The sequence below is a fragment of the Megalobrama amblycephala genome, linkage group LG3 (genome assembly GCF_018812025.1).
Source record: "Megalobrama amblycephala isolate DHTTF-2021 linkage group LG3, ASM1881202v1, whole genome shotgun sequence".
NCBI lineage: Eukaryota > Metazoa > Chordata > Actinopteri > Cypriniformes > Xenocyprididae > Megalobrama > Megalobrama amblycephala.
Window position 1 is genome coordinate 719047 of NC_063046.1, and position 25975 is coordinate 745021.

General features: G+C 37.9%; 1 protein-coding gene across 1 annotated transcript; it reads right to left on the reverse strand.

Annotated features, from left to right (window-relative positions):
• Window positions 1-107: 107 nt before the first annotated feature.
• LOC125263938 (serine-rich adhesin for platelets-like) lies at window positions 108-20133 on the reverse strand. Its single transcript, XM_048183138.1, has 16 exons — window positions 18968-20133; window positions 14943-15011; window positions 14669-14833; window positions 6619-14589; window positions 6117-6298; window positions 5814-5875; window positions 5426-5544; window positions 4050-5263; window positions 3063-3987; window positions 2703-2992; window positions 1956-2020; window positions 1559-1740; window positions 1338-1450; window positions 1192-1256; window positions 922-1100; window positions 108-746 (listed from the first exon to the last, which is right to left on the reverse strand). The coding sequence occupies exons 2-16, from the start codon at window positions 14983-14985 to the stop codon at window positions 655-657; spliced, it is 11667 nt and encodes a 3888-aa protein (XP_048039095.1). The 5' UTR covers window positions 14986-15011; window positions 18968-20133; the 3' UTR covers window positions 108-654.
• Between the last annotated feature and the right edge of the window lie 5842 nt (window positions 20134-25975).

Consider the following 25975-nt stretch of genomic DNA (forward strand, 5'->3'; position numbering starts at 1 on the left):
TAAGCAGAAGCTGGAGAAACAGGGATGTGGGAAGAGGGAGCAGATAAATCTGATGATAGATATAACATCTGAAATAAAAAAAAAATTGAAGTGAAAGACTAAGAACATTTGGTTTCTGAGATTTGGTAACTAATTATATTGATTGTTTTTATTGATGAATAAATAAATAAATTAACAACTGTAATGAATTCCAATAGTTTTATCAGAGTTTACCTGAAACCTTGAAAACATATATGCTTTTTTTTTAAAATATAACAGAGATAGTTACATTCAATATATGTACATACAGTATTCTGAAATGTATATATTACAATGGTATTCAATATTCAAAATACTTGGTAGATCGTAAAGTTGTATCCACTTCTGCATCCGGTGCGAACAAGCAATACATTGATGAATTTAGAGAAAAGGCCTTTGATTTACAGATTACATTAATCATAAAATGAAAGTCATGACAGTATAATTGTTAATGGGAGTGTTTTTTTTCTTCTTCTTCTTTTTTTTTTTAGAATAAATAACAAATGACAGAAAGTACTTTTAAGACTAGGCATGGTTCTCTAGGTATATACAGAGCTGAAATTTAGTTTACATATATGTACCAGTCCTTCCCACACAAATTCAGACCTGTCTGAATCCGTTATATTGGGATTATGGTCAATCAAACCATGGAACCAGAAGTGACACAGTAACTAGAATTAAAGCGGTCAACACACTGATCTTGCTGCTGACTTCACATGATGAAAATGCTGTGTTACAAAGAAAGCAGAACAGAACATTTATTTAATATTTATCATTCACTGTCAATGCGGAATTTATCTAAAACACATCTGTATTTACATAACTGTATTAATCAAAGTAAAAACACTAATCTGAGTAAACAGTGTTTTCCTGTAATAAAAATAAATAAAGTGCATCACGTACCTGTACCATTTACCACAATTTCAGACGTGAAGATCTGGAAGGGTAACGAGTTGTTTTTGGCTGCTCGAACTATAGTGTTCACTATCTGGGTGCTATTGGGTAGAATGGCCTCCGCTGTAAATGTAAGATCCATAGAGTTTCGGATCGTGGGCATACTCTTTGTTTTTACCCTGGCATCACTGGAGAGAGTTTTAAATCAAAATTCATTAACTGAGTATTATATGTCAAAAGTTTTATTCAAAACACACCAGCATACACATACATGCTTACCTGAAGTTTGTTACAGTTAAGATGCTGAATGACGTACTGTAATCGGCAAAGAAAAAAGGTTCAAGCTGCAAAATAAGAGTTGTTTCAACAAAATTTTCTTTTGTCATAGCATACCCAAAATTCTTAAATAGACACTTCACACTTACCCCATTTTTTATCATTGTTGCCCTGTTCTGAAAATCAATTGAACTTTTATTTGAAAGAGCAGCCACAAAGGTTCCATCAGTCAGGATTGTCAATGGAATTATCTGCAGTGATTCTAAAAAGGTTTAAAATTAAGAAAACAGTGTATCAGTTGGATTTTTCAAGAGATGTTAACATTGAAGAGCTTAAATTTCAGGTCAACCATAATTTACTAGTAACTTACTGGTAACAGTAATAGAGGTCACATCAACAGTAAGGTTGAAGTTTGAGTTCGGATTTGTTGCTGCTTCTTTTAGAGTCTGCACAATTTCAGTGTTGGTAGGAATGGGTTCAGTGGAGGTTTGGTCAAACACTAATTGAAGCTCTGCCTGTACATTTTGTTCTGCCCGGGTTTTAGCAACAGCTCTGAAAGGAAACGCATACAGTTTACATCTGCCAGTGTAGAAGACATGAGGATTTTGTCTTTTATATATTTTGTCTTTTATGTGTGTGTGTGTGTGTGTGTGTGTATAATATATATATATATATATATATATATATATATATATATATATATATATATATATATATACACACACACACACATAATTTATAATTTAGTAAACTGTATAGAAACCCACCTGAAAGCAATCACAATAACCTTGATGAAAAGAGGTCCATACTTCATTTTATATACTTTGTAACACTGTGGAAGAGTCAGTTTTGGCAATGTTATTAAATATTGTGTTATATAAGAAGTACAGAACTTTTATAGTTTCTTCCCTCTTCCTAATGTGAGCATATGTAAAAGATAGTCTGTGACCCATAGACATCACCAGACTCTTGTTTTCACACTTTGAAATGCTTTTCCAAGCCTTTAATATAGCCATTTTCAATGGTTGCTTGTTTTGGAGAGTTTCTGCTTTTAGTCTCCTCTTCATCTAGTGAAATGCATGTTAAATAGGGTTTAAATCTGTAGAATTGGCCAGTTGGGATTAACAATTAAATATTAGCTTTTACACATTTGCTTTAAGTTAAACTGTCCCTGTACTTATGCTCACATTAAGCGGAAGGATGAAACTCTAAAAGTGCTGTACTTCTTAGTTGGTAAAACATTTTGTGTTGAAACAGCCAATAATAAAATGTGACATTTTGTTCTTCTGCCTCATATTAATCTTTTAATCATATTTATAGATGTCTTGACACCACAGCTAACAGAGTAATTTTGTCTTTACTGTCCCAATACTTATGGAGGGCACTGTTTATTTAAACTGTTTATTTTCTATTTAAACATGAAAACCAAACAAACCACAATGTAAACAGCAAAAATAGAATCTCTTTGCACTTGCTAATACATCCAAAGAAAGATTTTGTTGTTTAAAACTCACCTCAGTTTCAACTTGTTCAGCTAGGTTCTTAAATGCCACACTTGCCGTGTTTTGTAGCTCTTCGGTGAATACTACTAAAATGACCATCTCTATGGTTACAGCTGGTGGAGGGCGTGTTGGAATTGCTGTTGTGGTGGTGGTGGTGGTGGTGGTTGTTGTTGTTGTTTTTGGTGTTGTTGTGGTTGTTGTGGTTGTTGTTGTTGGTGTTGTTGTGGTTGTTGTTGGTTTTAGTGCTGTGGTTGTTATCGTTGTGGTTGTTGTTGTTGGTGTTGTGGCTGTTCTTGTTGTGGCTGTTGTTGGTGTTGTGGTTGTTGTGGTGGTTGTTGGTAGTGTTGTGGTTTTTGTTGGTGTTGGGGCTGCTCTTGTTGTGGATGTTGTTGTTGTTGTTGTTGGTGTTGTTGTGGTGGTTGGTGTTGTTGATGTGGCTGTTGGTGTTGGTGGATGTGGTGCTGTTGTGGTTGTTGGTGGTGTTAGTGTTGTGGTTGTTGTTGGTGGTGGTGTTATGGTTGTTTGTAAATGTGGTGGTGTTGTGGTTGTTGGTGTTGGGGCTGCTCTTGTTGTGGATGTTGTTGGTGTTGTTGTGGTGGTTGGTGTTGTTGATGTGGCTGTTGGTGTTGGTGGATGTGGTGGTGCTGTTGTGGTTGTTGGTAAATGTGGTGGTGTTGTGGATGTTGTTGTTGGTGTTGTTGTGGTGGTTGGTGTTGTTGATGTGGCTGTTGGTGTTGGTGGATGTGGTGCTGTTGTGGTTGTTGGTGGTGTTAGTGTTGTGGTTGTTGTTGGTGGTGGTGTTATGGTTGTTTGTAAATGTGGTGGTGTTGTGGTTGTTGGTGTTGGGGCTGCTCTTGTTGTGGATGTTGTTGGTGTTGTGGTGGTTGGTGTTGTTGATGTGGCTGTTGGTGTTGTGGTGGTTGGTGTTGTTGATGTGGCTGTTGGTGTTGGTGGATGTGGTGCTGTTGTGGTTGTTGTTGGTGGTGGTGTTATGGTTGTTTGTAAATGTGGTGGTGGTGGTGTTGTGGTTGTTGGTGTTGGGGCTGCTCTTGTTGTGGATGTTGTTGGTGTTGTGGTGGTTGGTGTTGTTGATGTGGCTGTTGGTGTTGTTGATGTGGCTGTTGGTGTTGTTGATGTGGCTGTTGGTGTTGGTGGATGTGGTGCTGTTGTGGTTGTTGGTGGTGTTAGTGTTGTAGTTGTTGGTAAATGTGGTGGTGGTGGTGGTGTTGTGGTTGTTGGTGTTGTGGCTGCTCTTGTTGTGGATGTTGTTGTTGGTGTTGTGGTTGTTGTTGTTGTGCTTGTTGGTGTTGTTGATGGTGGTGTTGGTGTTGTGGCTGTTGGTGTTGGTGGATGTGGTGCTGTTGTGGATGTTGTTGTTGGTGTTGTGGTTGTTGTTGTGGCTGTTGGTGTTGGTGGATGTGGTGCTGTTGTGGTTGTTGTTGGTGGTGTTAGTGTTGTGGTCGTGGGTGTTGGTGTTGTGGTTGTTGTTGTTGTTGGTGGTGGTGGTGGTTGTAGTGGTGTTGTGGTTGTTGTTTTTGGTATTGGTGTTGTGGTTGGTAAATGTGGTGATGGTGGTGTTGTTGGTGTTGCATTAGGTGAGGTAGTACTTGAAGACATAGAGTGGGCTGCAGTTGTTATATGTCGAGTTGTAGGTGTAGTTACAATCTGTGATTTAGTTGTAGGTTTCAGTGTATTTACTGTTGGCTGGATTGTAGCTATGGTGAGTTGGGTTGGTGTTTTAGATGGTGTTATAGTTGAAGATGTAGACTGTGTTGCAGTTGTTGCAGGTGAAGTTATTACCTGGTTTGTAGTTGTGGTGGGTGGTGACATAGTTAATGTTGTCTGGGAAGAAGCTATAGTCTGTGTTGTAGTTTGAAGTGTAGGCTGAGTTGCAGTTGTTGGAGACTGAGATGTAATTGTGGGTTGGATTGTAGGAGTTATAGGTTGGTTTGTAGTTGTAGATTTGCCTGTAGATTTAAATGTAGCTTGAATTGTACTGGTAGGTTGGAATAAATTTGTTGTTTGTTGGGCAGTAATCGTAGGTTTTAAAGGGGCTAATGTTGCCTGCTGGGTTGTAATTGTAGTTGGCTGTTTACTTGTAGCTGTCACAGGGTTTGATGTCATTGTTGACTGGACTGTAGTTGATATTGGTTGGGTTGTAGTTGTGGTCTGGATTGCAGTTGTAGAGCTGGTTGTAGATATAATGGTAGATTGAGTTGTACTCTGAGGTTGGGTCAATTTTGTCAGCTGGATTGAAGTTTTAGGCTGTGTTGTGGTCTGGGTTATATCTGTAGTTATAGGTTTGATTGCAGTTTGTGTAGGTTGTGAATTGGTCACAGAATGAGTTGTATTTTTTGGCTGGGCAGTTGTTGAGATTGTAGCTGTTGCAAGGTATGATGTCATTGTTGACAGAGTCTCAGTTGTAGGTTCGATTTCAGTTTGTTGTGAAGTCGTTAATGACTGGATCGCAGTTGTTACAGGTTGTAATATAGTTGCTGTGAGGGTTGTAGTCTGGGTGCTGTTTGTATCCTGGGGTGGTGTTGTAACTGTAGTCTGGCTTGTTGTCGGATTGACTGATGTTGTTTATTGTAAAGTATATAATTGGTTGTGAATTTTGGGTTGAATTATAGTTGACAAAAACAAATGAGAAATGATATTAGTCTCAATTATAATTTCCATTAAATTCAATTCAATGATAATTTACAAATTTTGGTTATATCAAATGATGTACTTACCCTCTACATTGGTTATATTAAATGTAGTGTTTGCATTCATGATAACTTGTGTGATATTATTATCCTCAGGGACTTTGTCTATGAATGTCAAATTCATGTCTGTGATGATTGATCCAGAACTACATAAAAAAGAGAGCAAAAGTTTTTGTTAAAGGTTGTGTCAAATAGTGTGAAAGGTTTCAAAATTAGCCTTTGATTAATGTAATTAGATACATAGCATTTGAGAAAATGTTATGTTGCTTGTTTTATGTATTTTTCTTGTGGTAGCATAAAAGTATGGCATGTGCAGTGATCAAAAACACCATTTATTAAACAAGCACAGATATTTGCATAGAGATGGCTAGGTACTCCAGAGATGACAGACATCAAGAAATGAAGAAATACCCACCGGAACCGGATAACTGTCAATCCGAGGAAGAAGGTAAATGCTTTTTTAAAGATTGGCTCAAACTGTAGGAAAGCATCAAAGGCAGGTAAAACATTAAGTTATAAACTTTAAAACATTGCAGAAAAAAACAGCATATAAAGAGTTATGATGGTGATGAATTTGTTGTTGTATTTACAGTATCAGTTATGTCCAAATTTGAATGCATTGCACTTAAACATTTTTTTCCGTTCTTTCACTACTTTGCACTTTGTCTGTACTAAAGAATATCTTAAAAAGTATTGAATAGATTTCTACACAGCATACTTCATGTTTGACTTTTTGTTCTCGATCTGTAAACTTAGATGAAGTTGAGTTCTTCAGTTCTTGATCAAAATTTTCATCACTTGTAAAGCTGACAAGGACTGTAGTTGTAAGTAGTGTAGGCTTTGCTGCAGTTGTAGTGAGTTCCACTCCAGTGGTTAGTGGTTGTGTTGTAGATTGTGGTGCTGTTTTCAAAGAATGAATAATGGATATTAGTCTCAATCAGGAAAATACACAACTTCTCTTTTAAAACCAAGCGATCTGAATGAAACACAAAGAAGCAGATTATATTTAAAGAATGAAAACCAAAGGAAAAATATTATGATCTTAATGGAGGACAATCTTCAATTACTGGCTTTCCTACCTTCTGCCACTTCTGTAGAGTAGGATGCCAAATTAATAATTTACAAACAAATTTTTCAACTGGAAAAATTTCAGTGACCCTAGCAAAACATTATGCATTGTCATGTATCACACAAAATGAATATGGGTTTGTCTAACTTACAAAAGCTGGGACTTTCATGCGAGACAGTGGTTGCACTGGTAGATGAGCTCTCAATGGTAGCTAATGTAGTATCCACTGATGTCACTGATTCTTCTGTATTTGCTGTAGTCCTGGATGTGGTTACCTCAGGTTGTGTTGTCATCACTGTGGTTTCTTTTCCTCCACTAATTCCTGTAGATGACTCTGATGTGAATGTGATTGTTAGCTGTTCTGTCATTGATGTCGTTGATTTTACTGTAGTAGCCTTGGTTGATGAAGCTGTGGACTCAGCCATGACATGAGTGGTTGATTCTGCTAATGTGGATTTAATTTCTGTTGTGATGGATGAAACTGACTGATCAGCAATTCCTGTAGTTGTAAATTCTGTTGAAATCACTCCTGTTGTAGCTGATAAATCAGGAATCTTAGTGAATGATTTGGATCCTGTGGTTGAGTCTGGTGTCATGAGCGTAGTTGATTGAATAGTAATTCCTGTAGTTGGCATTTCAGTCTCTGCAGTTGAAGCTTCCTCAATTGTAAAGGGTGTTGATTTTTCAGTAACACTTGAAGACAATTCTGATGTAAATGATATTGTTGATTCTTCAGTCACACTTTTAGATATTCCTGATGTGAATGGTGTTGTGGATTTCAGTGCATTTTCAGTAGTTGATAAGGCAGTGTCTATAGTTGTTTCTTTTATGGTGGATCCAATAGTAATTCTTGTGGTTGATTGTGGTGTTGAGGTTGTAGTTGATTGATCGGTAACTCTTGTAGTTGATAGTTCAGTTTCCTCTGAATGTTCCTTTGTTGTAGGTGCTGTTGAAATATCAGTTATACTTGTAGATATGTCTGATGTGAATGCAGTTGTCAGTTCCAGTGCCTCATCAGTAGTTATTTTGTCAGTAAACTGAACAGTTGTTTGTTTTAATGTTGATCCAGCTATAATTCCTGTGGTTGATTGTGGTGTTGAGGTTGTTGTTGATTGTTCGGTAACTCTCGTAGTTGATAGTTCCTCTGTTGTAACTGCCGTTAATATCTCAGTGACACTTGTAGATATGTCTGATGTGAATGCTGTTGTCAGTTCCAGTGCCTCATCAGTAGTTGATCCACCAGTGAAGTCTACAGTTGTTTCTTCTAGAGTGGATCCAGCTATAATTCTTGTAGTTGATTGTGGTGTTGAAGTTGCATTTGATTGATCAGTAACTCCAGTTGTTGGTGGTTCAGTTTCCTCTGAATGTTCCTCTGTTGTAAAAGCTGTTGATATTTTGGTGAAGCTTGTAGACATGTCTGATGTGGATGCTGTTACTGGTTCCAGTGTCTCATCAGTAGTTATTTCATTAGTGAAGTCTATAGTTGTTTCTTCTAAGGTGGATCCAGCTGTAATTCTGGTGGTTGATTGGGGTTTTGTGGTTGCAGTTGATTGACCAGTAACTCCTGTTGTTGGTAGTTCAGGTAATATTTCAGTGGCATGTGTAGATATGTCTGGCGTGAATGCTGTTATCGGTTCCAGTGGCTCGTCAGTAGTTATGTCATCAGTGATGTCTATAGTTGTTTCTTCTAAGGTGGATCCAGCTGTAATTCTTGTGGTTGATTGTGGTTTTGTGGTTGCAGTTGATTGACCAGTAACTCCTGTTGTTGGTAGTTCAGTTAATATTTCAGTGGCATGTGTAGGTATGTCTGGCGTGAATGCTGTTATCGGTTCCAGTGTCTCATCAGTAGTTATGTCATCAGTGATGTCTATAGTTGTTTCTTCTAAGGTGGATCCAGCTGTAATTCTGGTGGTTGACTGGGGTTTTGTGGTTGCAGTTGATTGACCAGTAACTCCTGTTGTTGGTAGTTCAGTTAATATTTCAGTGGCATGTGTAGGTATGTCTGGCGTGAATGCTGTTATCGGTTCCAGTGTCTCATCAGTAGTTATGTCATCAGTGATGTCTATAGTTGTTTCTTCTAAGGTGGATCCAGCTGTAATTCTGGTGGTTGACTGGGGTTTTGTGGTTGCAGTTGATTGACCAGTAACTGCTGTTGTTGGTAGTTCAGTTAATATTTCAGTGGCATGTGTAGATATGTCTGGCGTGAATGCTGTTATCGGTTCCAGTGTCTCATCAGTAGTTATGTCATCAGTGATGTCTATAGTTGTTTCTTCTAAGGTGGATCCAGCTGTAATTCTGGTGGTTGACTGGGGTTTTGTGGTTGCAGTTGATTGATCAGTAACTCCTGTTGTTGGTAGTTCAGTTTCCTCTGTTGAATCTTCCTCTGATGAATCTGTTGTAAATGGTGTTGATATCTCTGTGATACTTGTAGGTATGTCTGAAGTGAATGCTGTTATTGGTTCAAGTGTCTCATCAGTAGTTATTTCATCAGTGATGTCTATAGTTGTTTCTTCTACGGTGGATCCAGCTGTAATTCTTGTGGTTGATTGTGGTTTTGTGGTTGCAGTTGATTGATCAGTAACTCCTGTTGTTGGTAGTTCAGTTTCCTCTGTTGAATCTTCCTCTGATGAATCTGTTGTAAATGGTGTTGATATCTCTGTGATATTTGTAGGTATGTCTGAAGTGAATGCCGTTATTGGTTCAAGTGTCTCATCAGTAGTTATTTCATCAGTGATGTCTATAGTTGTTTCTTCTAAGGTGGATCCAGCTGTAATTCTGGTGGTTGACTGGGGTTTTGTGGTTGCAGTTGATTGATCAGTAACTCCTGTTGTTGGTAGTTCAGTTTCCTCTGTTGAATCTTCCTCTGATGAATCTGTTGTAAATGGTGTTGATATCTCTGTGATACTTGTAGGTATGTCTGAAGTGAATGCTGTTATTGGTTCAAGTGTCTCATCAGTAGTTATTTCATCAGTGATGTCTATAGTTGTTTCTTCTACGGTGGATCCAGCTGTAATTCTGGTGGTTGACTGGGGTTTTGTGGTTGCAGTTGATTGATCAGTAACTCCAATAGTTGACAGTTCAGTTTCCTCTGAATCTGTTGTAAATGCTGTTGATATTTCAGTGACACTTGTAGATACGTCTGATGTAAATGCTGTTATTGGTTCCAGTGTCTCATCAGTATTTATTGTTTGATCAGTAAATCCAGTAGTTGATGGTTCAGTTTGCTCTGTTGAATCTTCCTCTGATGAATCTGTTGTAAATGCTATTGGTATTTCAGTGACCCCTGTAGATATGTCTGGCGTGAATGCTGTTATCGGTTCCAGTGTCTCATCAGTATTTATTGTTTGATCAGTAAATCCAGTAGTTGATGGTTCAGTTTCCTCTGTTGAATCTGTTGTAAATGGTGATAATATTTCAGTGACCCCTGTAGATATGTCTGGCGTGAATGCTGTTATCGGTTCCAGTGTCTCATCAGTATTGATTGTTTGATCAGTAAATCCAGTTGTTGATGGTTCAGTTTCCTCTGTTGAATCTTCCTCTGATGAATCTGTTGTAAATGGTGTTAATATTTCAGTGACCCCTGTAGATATGTCTGGCGTGAATGCTGTTATCGGTTCCAGTGTCTCATCAGTATTGATTGTTTGATCAGTAAATCCAGTTGTTGATGGTTCAGTTTCCTCTGTTGAATCTTCCTCTGATGAATCTGTTGTAAATGGTGTTAATATTTCAGTGACCCCTGTAGATATGTCTGGCGTGAATGCTGTTATCGGTTCCAGTGTCTCATCAGTATTGATTGTTTGATCAGTAAATCCAGTAGTTGATGGTTCAGTTTCCTCTGTTGAATCTTCCTCTGATGAATCATCTGTAAATGGTGTTAATATTTCAGTGATCCCTGTAGATATGTCTGGCGTGAATGCTGTTATTGGTTCCAGTGTCTCATCAGTATTGATTGTTTGATCAGTAAATCCAGTAGTTGATGGTTCAGTTTCCTCTGTTGAATCTTCCTCTGATGAATCATCTGTAAATGGTGTTAATATTTCAGTGATCCCTGTAGATATGTCTGGCGTGAATGCTGTTATCGGTTCCAGTGTCTCATCAGTATTGATTGTTTGATCAGTAAATCCAGTAGTTGATGGTTCAGTTTCCTCTGTTGAATCTTCCTCTGATGAATCTGTTGTAAATTCTGTTGGTATTTCAGTGACCCCTGTAGATATGTCTGGCGTGAATGCTGTTATCGGTTCCAGTGTCTCATCAGTATTGATTGTTTGATCAGTAAATCCAGTAGTTGATGGTTCAGTTTCCTCTGTTGAATCTTCCTCTGATGAATCTGTTGTAAATGGTGTTAATATTTCAGTGACCCCTGTAGATATGTCTGGCGTGAATGCTGTTATCGGTTCCAGTGTCTCATCAGTATTGATTGTTTGATCAGTAAATCCAGTTGTTGATGGTTCAGTTTCCTCTGTTGAATCTTCCTCTGATGAATCATCCGTAAATGGTGTTAATATTTCAGTGACCCCTGTAGATATGTCTGGCGTGAATGCTGTTATCGGTTCCAGTGTCTCATCAGTATTGATTGTTTGATCAGTAAATCCAGTAGTTGATGGTTCAGTTTCCTCTGTTGAATCTTCCTCTGATGAATCATCCGTAAATGGTGTTAATATTTCAGTGATCCCTGTAGATATGTCTGGCGTGAATGCTGTTATTGGTTCCAGTGTCTCATCAGTATTGATTGTTTGATCAGTAAATCCAGTAGTTGATGGTTCAGTTTCCTCTGTTGAATCTTCCTCTGATGAATCATCTGTAAATGGTGTTAATATTTCAGTGACCCCTGTAGATATGTCTGGCGTGAATGCTGTTATCGGTTCCAGTGTCTCATCAGTATTGATTGTTTGATCAGTAAATCCAGTAGTTGATGGTTCAGTTTCCTCTGTTGAATCTTCCTCTGATGAATCTGTTGTAAATTCTGTTAGTATTTCAGTGACCCCTGTAGATATATCTGGCGTGAATGCTGTTATCGGTTCCAGTGTCTCATCAGTATTGATTGTTTGATCAGTAAATCCAGTAGTTGATGGTTCAGTTTCCTCTGTTGAATCTTCCTCTGATGAATCTGTTGTAAATGGTGTTAATATTTCAGTGACCCCTGTAGATATGTCTGGCGTGAATGCTGTTATCGGTTCCAGTGTCTCATCAGTATTGATTGTTTGATCAGTAAATCCAGTTGTTGATGGTTCAGTTTCCTCTGTTGAATCTTCCTCTGATGAATCATCCGTAAATGGTGTTAATATTTCAGTGACCCCTGTAGATATGTCTGGCGTGAATGCTGTTATCGGTTCCAGTGTCTCATCAGTATTGATTGTTTGATCAGTAAATCCAGTTGTTGATGGTTCAGTTTCCTCTGTTGAATCTTCCTCTGATGAATCATCCGTAAATGGTGTTAATATTTCAGTGACCTCTGTAGATATGTCTGGCGTGAATGCTGTTATCGGTTCCAGTGTCTCATCAGTATTGATTGTTTGGTCAGTAAATCCAGTTGTTGATGGTTCAGTTTCCTCTGTTGAATCTTCCTCTGATGAATCTGTTGTAAATGGTGTTAATATTTCAGTGACCCCTGTAGATATGTCTGGCGTGAATGCTGTTATCGGTTCCAGTGTCTCATCAGTATTGATTGTTTGATCAGTAAATCCAGTTGTTGATGGTTCAGTTTCCTCTGTTGAATCTTCCTCTGATGAATCTGTTGTAAATGGTGTTAATATTTCAGTGATCCCTGTAGATATGTCTGGCGTGAATGCTGTTATTGGTTCCAGTGTCTCATCAGTATTGATTGTTTGATCAGTAAATCCAGTTGTTGATGGTTCAGTTTCCTCTGTTGAATCTTCCTCTGATGAATCTGTTGTAAATGGTGTTAATATTTCAGTGACCCCTGTAGATATGTCTGGCGTGAATGCTGTTATCGGTTCCAGTGTCTCATCAGTATTTAATGTTTGATCAGTAAATCCAGCTGTTGATGGTTCAGTTTCCTCTGTTGAATCTTCCTCTGATGAATCATCTGTAAATGGTGTTAATATTTCAGTGACCCCTGTAGATATGTCTGGCGTGAATGCTGTTATCGGTTCCAGTGTCTCATCAGTATTGATTGTTTGATCAGTAAATCCAGTAGTTGATGGTTCAGTTTCCTCTGTTGAATCTTCCTCTGATGAATCATCCGTAAATGGTGTTAATATTTCAGTGACCCCTGTAGATATGTCTGGCGTGAATGCTGTTATCGGTTCCAGTGTCTCATCAGTATTGATTGTTTGATCAGTAAATCCAGTTGTTGATGGTTCAGTTTCCTCTGTTGAATCTTCCTCTGATGAATCATCCGTAAATGGTGTTAATATTTCAGTGACCCCTGTAGATATGTCTGGCGTGAATGCTGTTATCGGTTCCAGTGTCTCATCAGTATTGATTGTTTGATCAGTAAATCCAGTTGTTGATGGTTCAGTTTCCTCTGTTGAATCTTCCTCTGATGAATCTGTTGTAAATGGTGTTAATATTTCAGTGATCCCTGTAGATATGTCTGGCGTGAATGCTGTTATTGGTTCCAGTGTCTCATCAGTATTTAATGTTTGATCAGTAAATCCAGCTGTTGATGGTTCAGTTTCCTCTGTTGAATCTTCCTCTGATGAATCATCTGTAAATGGTGTTAATATTTCAGTGACCCCTGTAGATATGTCTGGCGTGAATGCTGTTATCGGTTCCAGTGTCTCATCAGTATTGATTGTTTGATCAGTAAATCCAGTTGTTGATGGTTCAGTTTCCTCTGTTGAATCTTCCTCTGATGAATCATCCGTAAATGGTGTTAATATTTCAGTGACCCCTGTAGATATGTCTGGCGTGAATGCTGTTATCGGTTCCAGTGTCTCATCAGTATTGATTGTTTGATCAGTAAATCCAGTTGTTGATGGTTCAGTTTCCTCTGTTGAATCTTCCTCTGATGAATCTGTTGTAAATGGTGTTAATATTTCAGTGATCCCTGTAGATATGTCTGGCGTGAATGCTGTTATTGGTTCCAGTGTCTCATCAGTATTTAATGTTTGATCAGTAAATCCAGCTGTTGATGGTTCAGTTTCCTCTGTTGAATCTTCCTCTGATGAATCATCTGTAAATGGTGTTAATATTTCAGTGACCCCTGTAGATATGTCTGGCGTGAATGCTGTTATCGGTTCCAGTGTCTCATCAGTATTGATTGTTTGATCAGTAAATCCAGTAGTTGATGGTTCAGTTTCCTCTGTTGAATCTTCCTCTGATGAATCATCCGTAAATGGTGTTAATATTTCAGTGACCTCTGTAGATATGTCTGGCGTGAATGCTGTTATCGGTTCCAGTGTCTCATCAGTATTTAATGTTTGATCAGTAAATCCAGTAGTTGATGGTTCAGTTTCCTCTGTTGAATCTTCCTCTGATGAATCTGTTGTAAATTCTGTTAGTATTTCAGTGACCCCTGTAGATATGTCTGGCGTGAATGCTGTTATCGGTTTCAGTGTCTCATCAGTATTGATTGTTTGATCAGTAAATCCAGTAGTTGATGGTTCAGTTTCCTCTGTTGAATCTTCCTCTGATGAATCATCCGTAAATGGTGTTAATATTTCAGTGACCTCTGTAGATATGTCTGGCGTGAATGCTGTTATTGGTTCCAGTGTCTCATCAGTATTTAATGTTTGATCAGTAAATCCAGCTGTTGATGGTTCAGTTTCCTCTGTTGAATCTTCCTCTGATGAATCATCTGTAAATGGTGTTAATATTTCAGTGACCCCTGTAGATATGTCTGGCGTGAATGCTGTTATCGGTTCCAGTGTCTCATCAGTATTTAATGTTTGATCAGTAAATCCAGTTGTTGACCATTCAGTTTCCTCTGTTGAATTTTCCTCTGATGAATCTGTTGTAGATTCTGTTGTTGATTCATCTGTAACATCTGTGGCTGATGCATCTGTGAAATCTGTTGGTGATTTGTCAGTAAAATCTGTTGTAAATTTTGGTATGTTGGTTGACTGATCTGTAAGATCAATGGTAGGGTCATCCAACAAAGATGTTGAAAAATCTTCCATTGTTGTCATTTTCGTCATGTCATCATAGGTTGACTTATCTGTAAACAATGTGAATATTTTTTTAGTAAATTCTTTTCTGGGAAGTTGAAGCAATTGTGCGTAGTTAAGTGAATTTACCTGTTAAACCGGTTATAGATTCATCTGTGCTAATTGATTCCATAGTTATTTCTGTGGGCAATTCATCAGTTGTGTTTGTCATAGAATCATTTGTAATGTCATCTGTTGTGTCTGTGGCTTCTGTAACATCAGTCATTGTTGTTTGAGCTCTGATTACAGTATGTACTATTTAAAAAAAGACCAAATGTTAGATCAAGTGCATATATTGCATAAACAGAACTGAATAAGTAAAAACAATGACACTCAATATATACATAAAAAGACACAAACTTACATGTTAACATAAAAATTGTGGTAATCCATGCTGTTCTCCACATCTTGATAGCTGTCAGAATTAATCACACTAAAACACAACATATGAGAGATAAATTAAGGTACATCAAAAAATAGATGTCATATATATATATATATATATATATTTTATTTTTTTTTGCCCTATAAATGTATTGTTAAAAATGTCTCAATCTCTCTTGCAATCTCCAGTCTGATACACCCAGTTCAGGTCATGGAACTCTTGACTAATGAGCTGATTAGTTGAATGAGGTGTGTTAAATCAGGGAAATATCCTGAAAAAAAATTCCAGTGCTTGAGCAGACTTTATGAAAGCCCATTTTCCCATAATGCATAACTATTTAAATCTGTAAAACTATATAATTCATTAAATATAATGTTAATATACCAACCTATTGAAGTACCAATATCTTCTTTGTACCTTTGTAATACACTGACCACTGACCACCAAACACAGTGGTGATGAGAGTTACATGATGAATCATAGTTCATCACAAGAAGCTTTTTCACAAGCTGAGAAGAACAACACTAATATATATAAAGTGCACACATTGTGTCATTCGCACAAACACTGAACACCATCGTGGTAACACATGACATTTTAAAAATGTGTGAACTTTGTTTATGTAATGTATTATAGAGTCGCGAGCTAGGGGGCGGGGAGTGCGAGCATTTAAAGGGTACACGCACAGAAACGGCACATTTCTAATTATGCCCCAAAATCGGCAGTTAAAAAATTGAATAATAAAAAATCTATGGGGTATTTTGAGCTGAAACTTCACAGACACATTCAGGGGACACCTTAGACTTATATTACATTTTGTGAAAAAGGGTTTCAGGGCACCTTTAAACAAACTTAATTTAATTGCATTTTACTGTAAAATTACATTAAATTACATTACATTTAGATCTATTTCAGTATATAGTAGGAAACTTTCTGTAAATCAAATAATAGAATAGAATTTGTAGCTGTCTGGTTGAGCCAAGTGCAGTTTCATTTACATGACAAGTTTTGGATTTACACTACAGGCAAAATCATTGAGAAATGTATTGTGCTTCCATATCTTATTTCAGACTGGAAAGAAAACATCTGAAATACACATTTAAGTGTTTATCTTATTACACTATATATTTGCACCTGTAGATTTATTTAATTTAAAGGCTCAAAATGTTTTTTTTTTTTCTCCACTTCAGTAACACACCAAGCCGATGCAGACAAACTAGTGGTGACGAAATTAGACTGCGGGGTTGGCTCACGTCGGCAGCGTCTGTGTCCAAAGTTGCCCTGACACACCAAACCGACGTTTGACAGCTGAACAGCCAATCAGAATGATCAGATGGCCCGATGGACCGATGAGCTCTGACGCCAATTCAACATGTCGAATCGGCTGAAAAAAAAAGCCGTCGAGGACCAACTTCAGCCGACGGTGCAGAACACACTGAGAAAACTTAGTCGGCCGATGAACAAAACTGTCCGACGGCCGACCGTCGGCTTGGTGTGTTCCTGCCTTTACATACACTAGATTTTACCATTTTATTCCTATCTATATTCTTAAGGTTTTTACTGAGGGGGTTGTTCAAAAATAATTCAGCTGATTTAAGATTTTATTCCTAAAAACATGGTGATTTTTTTCTTTTTTTATGTCTTCAAAATCCCCTCTGTAAAAACCTTTACCTGCAACACGCAATGGAACAACATTTTTAAACCTGACTTCATCCAATGTTCAGACTTATGTTCTGGATGTGTATGCAAACTAATTAATATTTAATAAGGCAATTCCTCATATATAAACATAACATTTGGTAACACTTTGGTATGGGGAACACATATTCAATATTAACTATGACTTGCCTCAATAAACTCTTAATTTACTGTTTAGTTATTGTTAGTAAGGTAGTTGTAGAATTTAAGTTTAGGTATGAGGTAGTATTTTGAGATGTAGAATATGGTTATGCAGAATAAGGCAATAATATGTGCTTTATAAGTAGGGCTGGGAATCGATTCCAAAAAGAATAGATTCCGAGCCGTTGGGAATTGAGAGTCGATTCCAAAGGTTGGAATCGATTCCATTAAGGGGAATCGACTCCTCTTTAAGATTTTTTTTTAACACAAACCGTGGCCTGTAGCCGATTTCATTTGTCAACACAATCACGTCACCTGTAAAGAAATAAAGTTCAGACTAAATAAATGGATCCAGTCGTGACACAGAGTATGGTTTAGGGTAGGATGATTATTTCAGCATTGTGTAGGCAATCACGCGTAATGACTGACCCAATGAAATCTTTAGAATCGGTTGCTGGGCGGGGTTTGATCTTACTCGTTGTAGTTTAGGACAAGAAGAATAAATCAATTGACAACAACAATCAATCACACTCACGCGAAGAATATATGTGTAAAGGCCCTAAAAAAAGTTTATATGTGTAAAGGCCTAGGATTTCCCCCCTTCTGGTCTATGTATCCCTGCCTCTGCTGAATTATTTTTATCCCCTTTATCCCGGTGGGGATAAATAAAATATCCGGCTTCGCCTCAGCGCCAGGCGCAAGTTAAACGAGCGCGGAAAAGGTGACGACGAGGGAGCTTCAGTTGAACAACCGTGAACTGCGGTCAGATGAGATGTTGTCAAGCTATGTTGGTAAAACTCAAAATTAACACGACTGTCCAATCAGCCGTTATACTGTGCTCGTGGCGCGCACTCAAGAATTGCATGCGCAAATGCGCTAGCGCACGCTGCATAATTACTTTATTATAGCTTAAATAAAGCGCAAAAGAAACTACGAGCAATGACTGTCGTTGTTCTGTTGTAAGTTAAGTCATGAAATTATGCGATTAAAGCTGCCTCAAAACTGTGCATGCATGTATTTGTCGACATGGTTTTATTGTTATCCAATTTGTTGGCCTTAAAACATCTGAAACATTCATATATGTACACCAGGGAAATCTAAATTTTCTCGGGGGAGCATGCCCCCGTACCCCCCTGGCAAACTACATTTTCTGTCCTCGGTAATTATGAAACCCTGGCCAGATTATATTCTATCTAATGAAATAAGAGGTAAACGTGCATTTCTCCAAAAGTGCACACTTTTGGACTAAAATTTTGTATGTGTATGCACTGTAAAAAATGGGACCAAACACGATTGAATGTAAAGGTTTGTGCATCGTTATTCTATTAATAATACCGATTGATTTTGCATTTCTATCAGAAATTAAGAATTATATTAATTTATTAGATAGCTTAGATATTTGCAACACTACAATGACACTAGTGTTGCAAATGTTTAAGCTGTCTAATACTTCAAATCTCAAGGTTAAATCTTTTTTTTTTTTTTTTTTTTTTTTTTAATGTTTCTGTAACAGCTGCCAAAAATAGTATATAGCTATATATATATAAAAAAATAATAATAATAAACTTTTCAAAACATCCCCCCCTCTGTTTTTTTTTTTTTTTTCACAAATCACACCCTGTATGTATGTAAATAGAATCTACCTATATGTATATGGTGAACATATTCGTTGTCTTTACACGGTGTCTACTGTCTACACCTGACGCAGGAAGCACGAGATGACAAATCCCCGAAGTAAATGCCTCGTTATAATTATGACCAAGCAGCACTCGCAATACATCTAATAGGAAGGACAAATGGATTTGCAACGGTCGCTTTGTCAAGCCCGGTGTAGAGAGTTTCTTGCTGTGTGGCACGGTTAGACGCGACAATGTTAGACACGGTGTTGGTATAAAAAAAAAAATCGAAAATAACAGTGAGGAATCGATTCTTGGAATCGATTCTTTCGATTCCAGAAACAGGAATTGGAATCGATTCCAAAAAATCCGGAATCGAACAGCCCTATTTATAAGTACTAATAAACAGCCAATATGCAAGCTAATAAACAACATACTATATACATTTAGATTATTTTTTTTTATTTAAAAATAAACCATTGATTTTTATCTTCTGGGGAAATGTTCTTATTTCAATAAAATCCTCTAAGATAAGAAAGAAAAACTCACCCAATTCGTCTAATCACTTCAAGTTAATGATGATGGAGTTGAATGATACCTAAAACACAGGTTGAACTGTAAGTCCCATGGTAAAGTGCAGTGATGCGTTACTCAAATTCAGTGTTTTATTACCTCTGTTAAGAGTCATGTGATGTGTCATTATCACAATGACAAGTAGTTCTATGAAAGGAGGAAGACCATCATTCAATGACAGGTGCAATTGTTAAGCAACATTCCAAAGTTTTAAGTTCTTCTCAGTCATTCTTAGGCTGTTAAGAGGTGCTTTATAACATTGCATTTTAGCCAAACAAGACTGAGATTGTATCATTCCTCATTCCTCATTGCTGACATACTGAAGACCAGATGATAAGCTTTGAAAAGCCAAGAAGAGATGAATATGAAATGCTTTTTTTCCCAGAACAAAAGTGCTATTGTAACTTTTTGTGTCTTAACTGATTGTCATCTAAGTGATTTATTCACGACCTTTAAGAACTCACAACTTAATCATTTTCAGTTTACCTTTAAAGGCATTAACAACATTTTTTATAATAATATATAATATATTAGATATTATTGTATATTCCTTTTGTTGTTAATGTGTTTTGTAAAGGCTGGAATACACTACACAACTTTTGTCCAGATCGACAGATTTCATAGAAAAATGTGTAGTGTATATGATGTTCATAGACATATTTTTATTATTTTTATTTATTTATTTATTTTTTTTAGAATATCAAACATATTTGATATTTGGAGAAGATTAAAGATATTGTTTTCATTTGTCACGCATCTCCATGTTTCTATGTGAGTTTGTTGTGTTCAGAATACCATGAAATTCTCGTATGATGGCCAGTTCTATTTTTGTAACCATTTACGTAGTCGTAAAGTGTACAAAGTTGTAAAGTGTACGATGGTGAGTGTTTTAAAATCTGTTTAGATTTTATAGTTGTGAATTCCAGGCTTAAGTGTGTGTCATCATGTGCTGTAACAAAATTGCCCTTTAAAAGGACAATAAATGTTTACTAATATGGCGAATGCATTGAAATCGTATAGTCCAGTTAATTACCAGCCCACTAATTACCAAATATAAAAAACAAAACAAAATCACACTACCAAGTCTTCTTCTCACTCGCTGCCAAAAACATACACACATTTTTGTTGTGCATTTTAAAAGGTTTTTTTTTTTTTTTTTTTTTTTTAAGTAGCTTTGCTTGGTCTTATCACAAAGACACATTACATTAATAATTATGTACAAATTTTATCAAGAGATTTTATGAAAAGCTCTCGCTGGACAAATGTTTAGAGTGTTTATAAGCATCAGTAATCTTTGTATAGGGCAGAATTACAAAAACCTGTTTTAATGGTATCACACACTTGGTCATCTCTTAATATAACATAAGAATTCAAGTCTTTTGGATTTGAAGACTTTGCACAATTCTCCTTCCATCAAGTAAGTTTATTTTTGTTTGGGCCTGTTTGGGCTTAAATGCAGGGCATCAAGACTCTGACTTGAGAATGAATGGCTGAATTACTGTATGTGCTATGTGCATTGCTTTTAGACCCAGCAGATGGTGCTATTTAATGGTTTATGGGATATTTAAGAAAACAAAAACAAAAAACAAACCTACTCCTCACTCCAATCAAACAATGTTTGAGAGGAAAGTTTTGATTGTGGCAGAGTGAACATCTGAACCTTGCTTGTAGTTGCTCTTGTTTTTGAGATTAAGAGTCCATAAACAATGATAGTGAGTTGTATAGGAATTTGCTTTTATAAGGCCATTTATATGAAAGGTGTCATATTTGTTAAATTTGTTGAATTGATTTCTGTAAAAGTAAATGAGGAAGATATTACTAAGTTCATTGGGATACAGTTTTTGTGTGTGTGTGTGTGTGTGTGTGTGTGTGTGTGTGTGCGTGTGTGTGTGTTGAATAAAAAGAACTTTAGGAAAAAATATTTTAACATTATAAAAATTGATATTTGTTTTAGTTCCATGCATACTCATTAGGAGTTATATGAGGAGTTAGTATTCAGACCCCCTTAAATTTTTCACTCTTTGTTATTGTAGCAATTTGCTAAAATCATTTAAGTTAATTTTTTTTCCTCATTAATGTACACACAGCACCCATATTGACAGAAAAACACAGAATTGTTGACATTTTTGCAGATTTATTAAAAAAGAAAAACTGAAATATCACACGGTCCTAAGTATTCAGACCCTTTGCTGAAGCACCCTTTTGATCTAATACAGCCATGAGTCTTTTTGGGAAAGATGCAACAAGTTTTTCACACCTGGATTTGGTAATCCTCTGCCATTCCTCCTTGCAGATCCTCTCCAGTTCTGTCAGGTTGGATGGTAAAAGTTGGTGGACAGCCATTTTTAGGTCTCTCCAGAGATGCTCAATTGGGTTTAAGTCAGGACTCTGGCTGGGCCATTCAAGAACGGTCACGGAGTTGTTGTGAAGCCACTCCTTCGTTATTTTAGCTTTGTGCTTAGGGTCATTGTCTTGTTGGAAGGTAAACCTTCGCCCCCGGTCTGAGGTCCAGAGCACTCTGGAGAAGGTTTTCATCCAGGATATCCCTGTACTTGGCCGCATTCATCTTTCCCTCGATTGCAGCCAGTCGTCCTGTCCCTGCAGCTGAAAAACACCCCCACAGCATGATGCTGCCACCACCATGCTTCACTGTTGGGATTGTATTGGACAGGTGATGAGCAGTGCCTGGTTTTCTCCACACATACCAGTTAGAATTAAGGCCAAAAAGTTCAATCTTGGTCTCATCAGACCAGAGAATCTTATTTCTCACCATCTTGGAGTCCTTCAGGTGTTTTTTAGGAAACTCCATGCGGGCTTTCATGTGTCTTGCACTGAGGAGAGGCTTCCGTCGGGCCACTCTGCCATAAAGCCTTGACTGGTGGAGGGCTGCAGTGATGGTTGACTTTCTACAACTTTCTCCCATCTTCCGACTGCATCTCTGGAGCTCAGCCACAGTGATCTTTGGGTTCTTCTTTACCTCTCTCACCAAGGCTCTTCTCCCCCGATAGCTCAGTTTGGCCAGACGGCCAGCTCTAGGAAGGGTTCTGGTCGTCCCAAACGTCTTCCATTTAAGGATTATGGAGGTCACTGTGCTCTTAGGAACCTTAAGTGCAGCAGAAATTTTTTTATAGACAGGTGTGCGGCTTTCCTAATCAAGTCCAATCAGTATAATCAAACACAGCTGGACTCAAATGAAGGTGTAGAACCATCTCAAGGATGATCAATATGGGGTGCTGTGTGTACATTGAGGGAAAAAAAAAAAAAGAACTTAAATAATTTTAGCAAATGGCTGCAATATAACAAAGAGTGAAAAATTTAAGGGGGTCTGAATACTTTCCGTACCCACTGTGTGTGTGTATATATATATATATATATATATATATATATATATATATATATGACAATTACTATATATATAATATATATATATATATATATATATATATATATATATATATATATATATATATATATATAATATTGTAATTGTCAGTTCTTTAGTAGAGCGTGTGGCTAACTGGAGCTATACTAAACTAGTATACTTGTACTATGCTAAATACTAGTACGAGCATGCCTGTCTCATACACCACACGACCATGAGTGTCTCTATAGGCAGAATAAAACAGCAGGAGGCAGTACTGTCTTTTCTCCTCTTTATTCTGAACACAGAATAAGAACTACACAGGCAAGGCCAGAGCGCCAAGTCCCTCCCGTAGACATCTCTCTCCATGACGGTGAGAACCACACTTTTATAACCAGGTGGTAAATAAACCAACCCACCCAAACTAACTTAACACATAAGCACACATAACTTTGCTAAAGCAAAAACCCAACCATCTTGCTTAAATAATGCATAAATCAACTCAAAACAAACAAATACCCATAATGCAACTGGCTGCTGGTGTTGAATGCTGGGTCATTACAATAACCCAAGAAAGGGTTAGTGTCCCCACAACCCTAATCCCCCACAACAATATCCAACAAATGTCTTGGCCGACGTCGAACACGCTTCGGCCTCCCTGGTGTTCTATCCGCAGCGCCAGGCTCAGCCCTGAGTCCATCATTGTCCGTTTCTGTGCTGGGAGTGGACTCTGGGGAGCCTCTTTGGCTCCCACCATTCTCTTGCTCTGGAGCCAGCGGGTGGTACGGTGCCAACCGATCCTTATGTAGCACCACCCGTCAACCCCATCCAGGCATTCCGCCCCGGAAGACCACCTCAGAAATTTTGTCCAGAATCTCTCCAGGTCCCTGCCAATGATGAGTCAGTTTGGGTGACAACCCCCACTTCCTCTGGGGGCAACACCCACATTCTATCTCCTGGCCCAAGGGTAGGCCCGTGAGCCTGAGTGCCATACAGTGGGGATCGAAAGTTTGGGAACCCCTTTCAGAATCTGTGAAAATGTGTTTTTAACAAAACAAGAGAGATCATACAAAATGCATGTTATTTTTTGTTTAGTACTGTCCTAAGTAAGATATTTTACATAAAAGATGTTTACATATAGTCCACAAGACAAAAAAAATAGCTGAATTTATTAAAATAACCCCGTTCAAAAGTTTGGGAACCCTTGGATCTTAATACTTTGTGTGGTTACGTGATGATCCATGACTGTTTTTATGTTTTGTGATGGTTGTTCATGAGGCTCTTGTTTGTTCTGAGCAGTTAAACTGAGCTCTGTTCTTCAGAAAAATCCTACAGGTCCTGCAAATTCTTCAGTTTTCCAGCATCTTTTGCATATTTGAACCCTTTCCAGCAGTTACTGTATGATTTTGAGATTCATCTTTTCATGCTGAGGACAATTGAGGGACTCAAACACAACTGTTAAAAAAGGTTTAAACATTCACTGATGCTCCAGAAGGAAACACAATACAATAAGATCTGGGGTGAAAACTTTTGAATAGGATGAAGATGTCCTTACTCAGGACAGTACTAAACAAAAAATAACATGCATTTTGTATGATCTCTCTTGTTTTATTAAAAATGTTCACATTTTCACAGATTCTGAAAGGGGTTCCCAAACTTTCGATCCCCACTGTATGCCCGCTTCTGGCGGGCTCCAGCATCCACTAGAGCATCCCTGGCCAGTCGAAGGACCGTGCTCAGGCGCTTCTTCAATCGCCTGAAGTACTCCAGTTCTAGACCACCAGCAATCTCCGGCTTGGGGGTGACCCGAACACCCCCAAGTGCACCGGCGTGCGGAGCTCCCTCCCAAACATCAGCGCCGCCAGTGTGAACTGGCTTGACTCTTGCACTGCTGTCCTATACGCCCACAGGACCAGGGGCAGATGCTGGTCCCAGTCTCTCTGGTGATGACTGGACAAGATAGCAAGTTGGGTGGCCAGGGTGCGGTTGAACTGCTCAACCAGTCCATCGCTCTGAGGGTGGAGGGAAGTGGTTCTTGTCTTCTTCACCCCTAATCGCTGGCACACCTTACTGAACAATCGGCTCTCAAAGTTCCGCCCCTGGTCACTATGAAGTTTGTCCAGCACTCCAAACCGGGCGAACATTGCGTCCACTAGCCGCTGTGCCGACGTGGAAGCACTCTGATCTGGCACTGCATATGCCTCTGGCCACTTTGTAAAATAGTCCATTGCGACCAGGACAAAACTGTTTCTGGCCTCCGTGATGGGGGACGGACCCAAAATGTCCTATCTAATCCTCTCCATGGGGTGCCCCGACTAGGTACTGCTGCAACGGCACATGAGAGTGTTGGCTGGGTCCCTTCTGTGCCGTGCAAACATCACAGCAGTAAACATCCAGCTCTGCATCCTGCCTCCTAGATGACCAATACTAGCTTTGCTGTTGCCTGATACATGATGATAATCTGTACACTATTGTGATCTGAGCAGTGTTGCATTGTTTGCTAATGTGTATATCTATAAGCTAACACCAGTCTCTACCTGCTCTCTTGCCCATATAGCAGGATAATTGTATGGCTGTGGTCTGTTATACAAGTATGAATAAACATTTACAATTTCCTCAGTGTCCGAACTGTCATTGCGATCCATTGTTTTCCTATTGTTTATATTGACTGCACTCCCTCCTGTTACGTCACTTCCGATTTAGCATTTTTCAGACGCGGAAGTAACATTTTCTCATTAAAAAAAAAACGACTCCAGAAGCTTAAGTAGCTAATTTATATGTGTATTTTAAAGAAAATCTAGTTTCTACATTATTTTTCTATACATTGAATCACTGAAGCTCTAACCTGCAATATGCCCTTTAAGTTGGTCAGTGAAAACATTTATTTTCTGAAAATCTTTTCTTTGTTCTTTTGACAATTAAACAAAAGTTCAAGAGAACAAATCACAGACTATTGATTGTATTGACATAACTTGTGGCCAAGAATGTATATTGGAAGCTGCAGTCTTTCTTTCTTTCTTTCTTTCTTTCTTATGTGAAACAATAAATGGGTTGTTTCCCATAACTTACATTGCATGGAATGTAAAAACAAAATATCTTTTTGTGTAATATCTTTTCACACTCATACAGATTTAGAATGTAATGAGGGTAAGTAAATTATGTAATTTCAAGGTGGACTATCAATTAATAATGTTTTGTCAAGTCACCTTTATTTATATAGCGCTTTTTACAATGCAGATTGTGTCAAAGCAGCTTTAAAGTGATAACTGGTATATAATTTTGGCTGCACAGCAGCTCTTATAGAATAATGTCAATGCAGGCAGAACAAAGCACTGTTGAATATCACATGTCAAGTCAAATGTCAAGTGTCCCCAACTAAGCAAGCCAAAGGCGACAGCGGCAAGGAACCCAAACTCCAACAGGTGACATCAGGTGGCAAAATTATTTTGTAATCATTTAATTATCATATGCTTTAAAAAAAGCCAATGAATCGCATATGAAACTGCTAAAACTGGACAGACGGCTGTAGGAAGACAGATTAAATCTAATAATTAAACTCGGCTGATATGAAAATTTGAATGCTGAGAGAAAGGAAGAGAAAAAAAATATACAATGACTAAAAA